We start from the raw sequence: 8,946 nt of genomic DNA, 5'->3' as shown, positions 1-8,946 counted from the left end.
GATGTTATTAGGGGTGAGAATTTGGTTAGATGGACCGGTACCAATTTTATGTATTTGGGCCGGATTTCGGTTCTTGGATTGTCAATTTGGCAGTTCCAATTGTACTATACGTAATAAATAATGGACCCGACCGGTTGAATGCAATGAATGTTGTACACATCCAAGAACCAGAAAAACGGTCCAAATGCACACGCTAGGTGTAAAGCCATTTGTTTTGTGCCTAGGTACAAACTAAACGAAAGTGAAACCAAGAGAAGAGAATGAATTTTTTTTACAAGCTTTATATCCATATGATTTTCACCAGAAACACAACACAACACAACACAGACACAGACCCAGTTCCAACTTCATCACTGTTCTAATTTTCTACATATCTCCCTCTCCTTCTACGTAAATGGCAACACTTCCATTCCCATCAACAACATCCTCAAGAGGCCTTTTTTTTAGCAGAAAAGCTCTTGCCTCTCAACATAAAATAGTAATAGTAATAATAATAATAATACAAAAGGCTTTCTTACACTCTCTACTATTATAAAGATGAAGATCGTGTGTTCTTCTTCAGTGTATAAAAACTTAACTCTGTAGTAAACCTATGTTGACTGACCTGAACTTGAAGACGACTGCTTTGACTTACTCCCGTTTTCTTCACCACTCAGCAAATGTGGTGGAGCCAAGTTGAACCCGTTTTCCTTGATGGACCCAAACGGGTCCTCTTTCTGTTTTTGGAAAGCTTCTATTCGTTTTAAAGATGGAACGTTTCCGTTACAGTAGCCTCGCCACATGTCCCGGTAAGCAGATTCCAATCCGGTGATGAATTTGGATCCGTTGCAGAGAGGGGAATTGGCCATGAGATTCCGGAGGTCCATTCTCAGGTTTGAGAGTGCGGTGATGTTTGAAGCTAACTCCAGTGCTGACCGGATATATTCTTCTTCGTTTTTTGCAACAAGGTGTTTTAAGCCTGGAATTACAAAGTAAAATCAAATTTACTAATATATAAATCAACTCTTAGTCTTAGCTTACTTAGGTAGGCCATAATCGAAAAGGAATGGAATGGAGTACTCCTAATGTGAATCTTTTTTCATTCTGGAATGGAATAGTATATTATAGAGTAAATCACATTTTTGATCCCTGAGTATAGCTGTTTTCAGTTTTGGTCCTAAAAATCGTACTCTCGCAATTTTGGTCCATGTTCCAAGTAAAATTACTGTTTTCAAGACCAAAATTGCAATAGTCACTGATACGCAAGGACTAAGAATGGTCATTTTACTTGGAACAGAGAACAAAAATGTTACCAAAACTTGTTGAAACCAAAATTGAATAAAATTAGCTTATAATAGACTCTATATCACATCTATAATCTATTTAATTTTTTTTATTCAAGTGATAAGTACACTTTTTTCAGATGACAAGAAATATAGTTATCTACAATTTGTTTAACGTAATATAATTATTTATTACCTTGTTCATTCCATATTTCCATTCCAACAATCACAGGGAAATAAATGTGAAGTGGAAAAATAAAAGATTGAAGAGGTCTTACCAACTGCATTTAAAAGACTGACACCAACATTATGCGCGTGTACTGACCCACCCATGGTGACACATGGCACTCCCATGTAAAGAGATTCACATGTGGTTGTAGTTCCAGCATATGGAAAAGTATCCAAGCTGCATACAAAAAAAATTAAATATCTTTTTTTCTGCAACCATTTGAATTGAAGATATGAACAAGAAGGAAGATTTAAAGATTGACCTGATGTCCATAAGAGAATAGGCTTGCATATGATCATGATTTAGCAGAATCAAAGGCAAAAGATCAACACGTAAAGATTCCAAACCTAATTGCTCCAATGTAGCCAGGAATCTCTGTCTTACACTATCACAGCAGAAAGGTTTGCACTTGACAATAAGCCGAGAGTTTGGAACTGCACATAAAATCTTCGCCCAAACTTGAAGCACTTTCGGAGTTATCTGATACATCAATCAAATCAAATCAAACTCAATGCTTGCTTGCTTGCTTGCTTTGTTATTAATTAATGAATGAAAACAACAAGACATACATACGGATGTTTTTATATTATAATTATAATACCTTTGCTAAATTGTTGAAACTACCAAATGTAACAAAACCGTTTGAAAGAGCAGGTGCTGGTGATGCGGGACCCGCCTCGGGAGATGGTGTGTAACAAAGAAAACAGTCTGGTAACCGAACCAGGTCCTCAACATGCCTGCCCATAATAATACATACAAATATAAAATACTTGCATATACTTTACTTTATTATTTATAATAAAACTTGTATGTCGGATCATTAGAATATAAAAGAATACAGATGGTTTGTTTGGTTCGATGGAATGGAATGAGTAGTTACATTCCGTGATCCTGTTTTGCTGGCCAGTAGGAATGGAATGAATTTTCACATAAATTTTTAATATTCTATAGGTTAAGTAAATACAGTGTATAATTTCAATTCTACTTTCTAAATTATTTTAATCATAACGAATCAACTTTTAAATAATTAAACATAGTAAAAGCTCACTAAAGAGTAACAAAAAATTATACTTTTTAGTTATTTTAGAAAAAAATAAAATTGTAATTTAATTAAAACTATGAAATTTTATTCATTAAAATAACATAAATAAAAGTTGTGCTATATTGCAAATTCTCATTCCATGATGGACCAGAAATAAATAAATAAATAACCCCCACTAAAATATAAAGATTAACAAAATGCAAGGAATTGTATTCCTTAAGGAATGATCCACTGCATTCCATTGGGAAAAACAAAAGGTTTTTTTTTCATTCCAGTGGAATAAACCATTCCAGTCCTTCTCTAATTCCATCATACCAAACACTAACTAAAAACATACTTTTGTTTTGTATCAGGAGGATCAGCTAAGGCGTCAGTGATTCGGTAGTCAATAGTAGGCAAGCCAGTGGTATTTGGGTACCCAATCCAAGTCACCTATTCAGTAAATGAAGCCAATAATCATCACTATACATATTTTACTCCACTTTTCATTAACAATATATGATAGACTTTCCTAATATGTTATCAAGAATATAATATTAATCTCCATGATTTTGTCAACTAGATAATAAGCATACCTGAAGAGGTGCAGGCCTGCAAGCCATCATTCCTAGTTTATTATTAGCAGTATGACCAGTAAGCTCCACCAAAATATCAACTTTATCTTCACGAACCAAACTTGCAACTTTCTTTTCATCAATTCCATAAATATCCCTCCATGCACCACCTCTTTTCAAAACCCTGTCTCTGAATTTCATAGTTTTTGCATCAGCCTGCACATGTACAACAAATATAAACATAAAATTTATAAATAAAAGCTGGTATATTTCACATAGATAAACACATACGTACCTTAACAACCGCTGAGTAAACAACCACCTTATAATTAGCATAGTCATGATAAATAAGAGGCGCTTCAATGAAATAAGATACTGAGTGTGTAAAATAATCAGGAGACACGTATCCAATAACAAGTGGTCTTTCTGGATCTTTTGGATTGTCCCATGTTGTATATTGAGAATATAATCTCATGAACCTCCGCCCCCAGTCCCTACAACCATATAGACAAAAAAAAAATTTACAAAAATGCCCTTGACATGAAATGGGTTAGAATTGGAGTTACAAGAACCTGTGGGCTTCAAATAGCTTTTCATCTGTTCCTTCATTAATGTAGTTCATTGCAAGTAATCGATTCTGCAACAAACAGTCAACAAATGGTCAACGTAAAGTCAACTAAACATCCAAAGGCTTAAAATAATACCTGGCCCGCATTACGAGAATCTGGGTCTATTTTAAGGCACTGTTCATATGCTTCAATGGCCAAAGATATACTTCCAGCATCTCTGTAAAGAACCCCTAAGTTATTGTAAGCTTCAGCATACGTGGGATTTGCCACAATTGCTTTTTCTATCATGCTAGCAGCAGCATCCATTTTACCCTGAATTAATATTATTAAAATATAAAAACGATTAAAAAGAGAAGAATATTAAATATTGTTAGATGCTGAGAGATTATATTTACCTGAACTGTGTAGACTACTCCAAGGTTGTTCAAAGACTGGGAGAAATTGGGCTTGATTGATAGAGCCAACTTCAAGAGGATAAAAAAAATATATAATCTATTAAAATTAAACCAACATGTATTATTGTATTTGACATCTGAGAAGTGTAAAAAGAAAATTTAATTACCTGATAACACTCCACTGCTTTATCAAGATTGTCTCTATCTTTATATATAACTCCAAGATTATTGCATGCCTCAGCACAATGGGGATTGAAGTGGAAAGCAAGTTCATAAAATACAATTGCCTGCACAGAAATGGGATCTTAATACAATTTCTACTGAATGTATTTCTTTTATATTTTAAATAAAAGATAAAGAAAGTGGTTTAAAATTCAATGATACCATTTCAAACTTCAGCATTTCTCCATAAGCAACACCAAGATTGTACATGGCATCCGCATAATGCCAATTATAATACAAAGCTCTTTTGTAATATGCCACACCTTGGTTAATGTCTCCCTCCAATTTGACCTAAAAAGATTATATAAGTAAAATAACTGAAAAAACAAGAATGGAAGGATTAGAAATAACCATGAAATTGTTACTACCTTAGTGCCTAGGTCTGTTAAAGCAATTGCCATGTTATTCTTCGCAATCTCAAAATTCGGTGACACAGCCAGACACCTGAGAAAATACATGAAAACCATATAAACAATTAGCAAAATAGAACAATGGTTACTAACCCCATTGGAAAATGATAAAAAAGACATTTATAACCTCTCATAACAAGCAATAGCTGACTCCAGATCTCCACGGTTTTTATAAATGACCCCCATGTTACAATATGCTTCAGCATACATCGGCCTCTCTAAAGCAGCCTTTTCATAGCAATTAAGTGCTGTATCATATTGCATCATTTCAGAATACACAACTCCTAGATTGTAATATGCAGGCTGCCATAAGGAAAAAAAAACCAACAAGATTAACATTGAGAATAGATTAGATGGAAAGACACCTGTAAAGAAGTATAAAGAACATGAAATGAAATTACAGCATAGTGAGGATCAATCTTGATAGCATCATAATACTTCTGAATTCCATCTTGTGTGTTGCCAGCAAGCTTTAAACTTGTTCCAATATCTGTTAGTACGATTGACAAACATTCTGCTGCTGGTTTATATGATGAATCTGCCTCCAAAGCCTTACGATATGACTGCATGAGTGAATAGCAAACTTATAAAAGATAATTATAGGAAAGATAAATACAAGTATGATTCATAATGTACAAACATACCTCAGCAGCCTCCACTAATCGACCTTCATCTTTATACAAGATACCACAATGAGTGAGTGCACATGCATTTTGTGGGTCTAACCTGACAGCTTCTGAAAAGCTCTCAAAAGACAGTCTTCCCATATTTTGCATCTGTAAGCAGATTCCTTTTCCAATATGAGCCTCAACATTGGTTTTATCTTTCTCTAGTATACTTTCATATATAACAAGAGCTTCCACAAATTTGTTTCTGGAACGAAGAACATTGGCATAACCAAGTGCGTCCTTCCCTTCATATCTCATTTCTATTGGACTAGTGGTTGATGTAGAATCGGTGACACTTAAGGACGGTTCTGTTGCTTTCAAGAAACCATTATCTTCAGTTAGACCCTTCTCTTTCCCTCCACCAACGCCCTCTGTCAATGCCATTCTAAACAGCTACAAGCTCTGATTCATGAACCAATTGCAACATATACACGTAGTTGATCCGCCTTAAAACCCTAATACAAGCACATGGGAGATACATCAAAACTACCAATCACATATAAACCTCGAAACCCCAGCCTCGTGCATTAGGGATCATGGATTTAGACTTTCCCCGAGTAATGGAAATTAAATTATTAAAAAACCTAAAAGAACATAATACGTTTTCATACGCACAATCTAATAATTACGAAAACAACTCCACAACAAAAATGCGCAAGACAAATTATGTAAACACGCATTCGAACCGGAGGTTTGAAGTGTAAGAGCGTTTGCGATGCTTACCTGTATTGCTTCCGGAAGAGATACCACACAGAGAGGTGAGGGGCTTAAGAAGGGTTTCTTTTGTGTGTGTGACGGCAGAAAAACGAAGATGATGAAAAGTTACTTGCCACCGCTGACACCGACACGGTGGTAGGATGACTGTTGGCGAGCAACGGAGCGCCACCGCGGCGGTGGTGTTGGGCAATCAAGCAGTGGCAGGCAGCAGAAAGAGGAAACAGCAATAATCGTGTATAGTCAATTGTTAACCCTGTTCGTCTATGATTTTGCCCGCGTTCCACTGCAACCCTGGCCCGAATAATAAATAATCAAAAAAAAAAAATAGTAATATTATTACTATATGTTTCAATAAACTACAAAATAGCCTCTCAACTTTTGACATATGGACATTTTCAGTCCCTGTACCTTTCTTTTGGCTCTCTTCCATCCAACAAGAATTGTTATGGCTCACGTGCAAAGCACATGACTTACTTTTTAAAGATATATGGCCATTTTTAGGGATGGCAAAAAACCCGAACCCCGAAGATTTTGGGGCGGGTCGGGTCACTCTTATCGGGTTTCGGGTCGGGTTTCGGGTCATTATCGGGTTTTTAGTTCGGGTTCGGGTCAGGGAGTGGGGTATGCATGCCCCGACCCGTCCCGACCCGAAAAATTATATATATATATAATGAGATTTCATCCCTCTTACCCATTTCAGCCACCCAAAGACTCTAACCTTCAATCCCATCACATATTCTCAATTTGTCACTATTGTGATAAATTTAGTTACAATATTAGACTTTACTAATTTCTATTTGGTTCACTTATGTTAAGAACTTATTTGTATTTTAAGCATTTGTAAGGTTTTAATTTCTCAATTGTTTTATTGTAGTTTTCCTAATTTTTTCTGCCACCATTTTCGGGTCTATATCGGGTTTCGGGTTTCGGGTCGGGTTCGGGGATATTTTAGCCCCGACGGGGCGCCCCGATAAGAAACCCGTCGGGTTTCAGGTCGGGCTCGGGGATAAATATAAATATCAGGTTCAGGTATGAGATATGCCGCCCCGCCCCGAACCCGTCCCGTTGTCATTCCTAGCTATTTTGACTTAACTACGTATAAAGCATTAAAGAGGCAAATTTTGGTTTGTATTGAATTCAGTATTTCACTAATTTGTATTAATATACCCCATGTGCGGTTGACTTGGAGAACAAAGACTCCTTTCCAACAATAAATATCTTCTTATTTCTATTATAATAAAAAATATATATTTAATCTCCTATTGACAAGTATCATACAATTAAAACATTTCATTAATATCTCCATCTCCATATTCTAATAAATGAATAGTTTTTAATCTCTATTTAACATGTGTCACTCTAATACAATTTTTCATTAATATCATGCCACATGTAAAAGAGATATATTAGGCAACATTTTAAAATCCAAATTTACTTTTTCTAATTATACGTTAAATTTGAAGTTATAATAACTTTAAAATTTTTGTATATCTCATAATTAATGATTTATTTAAAGTAATTGATAAATAATTTATGAATTTTTACTATGAAAATTGAATTTATTTTGTAATCGTGGTTCCCACGGGTTATAAACTAGTTATATATTATATATCACTTGTCATCCACTGTCAACTTATTAATTATTCATTTCAAATTTTAAATTTTATCACTTTAATTACATTAAACTAATAATTGATTATTTATTTTAAATTTTCTCACTTTAATTATATTAAATTAATAGCATTAGATTGAAAAATAAAATAAAATTAATACATATTATAAGATGATATAATTTCACGTATTTATTTAAATCAATGGTTATAATTTTATATAACTAAAAAAATATTTCTTAAATAATAAAATTAATAATTTTGATTTTTTGATATGAAAGTTTAATTATTTTTATAACTGTGGTTCTGACGGATTATAAACTATATTTATATGATGATATTATAAATATGGAAGCGATATTTATTTATGGAATTTTGATATAATAACGCATTGTGGGCTAACTAAGAACATATAGTGAAAAGGTGTCTCAAAGTCGGAATCCATGAGCTACCGTGCTACGAAAGAGTTGAGCCAAAAAAAACTACTTTTTTATTTTATTATAGGAGAGTATGTGTTAATTTGGAAGACTATTTCCACTGGTATAAATCCACCACGAAAACAAATTACGACTTTACGATGGTCTTAACCATCACAATAAATAAATGATACAAGACGAAGAATTGGTGTTGAGAGGTCAAATCCATATGTGACAATATTTATCAACGCAAATAACCTTTTTTATTTCATAAAATGTTGAGTAAATTACAAAAATGGTCCATATAATACAATGAAATTCACAGTTAAGTTTCGATTTTGTTGATTATCATCCTTATGATTCCGTATTGTTATGGTTTTAGTCATGTGGTTAAATTTAACCCGTTCAAGTTTTTGTTTTTATTGTTGTTTATACCCTACAACACTCATTTAAAGGGTAAATGACACAAAAAACATTTTTTTACACAAAAATTCGATTTTAACATCGTGTTTTTTTGTGTCAATTTTGACACTGTGTTTTCCAATTTGTTACAATTCTAACCACTTGATCGGTTAACCAGGTTGCATGATGACGTGTCAGTTTTGATGACGTGGCATGCTGACATGATATGTTGACGTGTCAAAATTGAAATTTTTTTCTCACAAAAAACACTAAGTTTAATTTTTTCTTTCAACTTTGACACTATGTTTTTTTGTTCCAAATCGAACATCATTTTTTCTAATTTTGTTCAATGTTGACAATTTTCTATTTGAAACCGTATAAATATTTTTTTAATACATTTAAACCGTATAAATATGTTTTTTTTTTCATTTAAAAACCATAGTTTTTTAT

The 8,946-nt window shown here is 33.7% G+C and overlaps 1 protein-coding gene across 1 annotated transcript; it reads right to left on the bottom strand.

Annotated features, from left to right (window-relative positions):
* Nucleotides 1–253: 253 nt before the first annotated feature.
* On the bottom strand, nt 254–6,368 carry LOC111902006 (probable UDP-N-acetylglucosamine--peptide N-acetylglucosaminyltransferase SPINDLY). Its single transcript, XM_023897875.3, has 17 exons — nt 6,075–6,368; nt 5,328–5,806; nt 5,085–5,246; nt 4,811–4,986; nt 4,642–4,717; nt 4,436–4,564; nt 4,219–4,338; nt 4,052–4,120; nt 3,792–3,968; nt 3,660–3,724; nt 3,383–3,581; nt 3,109–3,303; nt 2,871–2,965; nt 2,093–2,228; nt 1,754–1,971; nt 1,541–1,668; nt 254–958 (listed from the first exon to the last, which is right to left on the bottom strand). Exons 2-17 carry the CDS (start codon nt 5,733–5,735, stop codon nt 591–593), a joined length of 2,721 nt encoding a protein of 906 aa, XP_023753643.1. The 5' UTR covers nt 5,736–5,806; nt 6,075–6,368; the 3' UTR covers nt 254–590.
* Nucleotides 6,369–8,946: the final 2,578 nt, after the last annotated feature.

This window comes from Lactuca sativa, chromosome 8 (assembly GCF_002870075.4).
Source record: "Lactuca sativa cultivar Salinas chromosome 8, Lsat_Salinas_v11, whole genome shotgun sequence".
Classification (NCBI taxonomy): Eukaryota; Viridiplantae; Streptophyta; class Magnoliopsida; order Asterales; family Asteraceae; genus Lactuca; species Lactuca sativa.
This window is presented reverse-complemented; position numbering and strand designations above follow the sequence as displayed.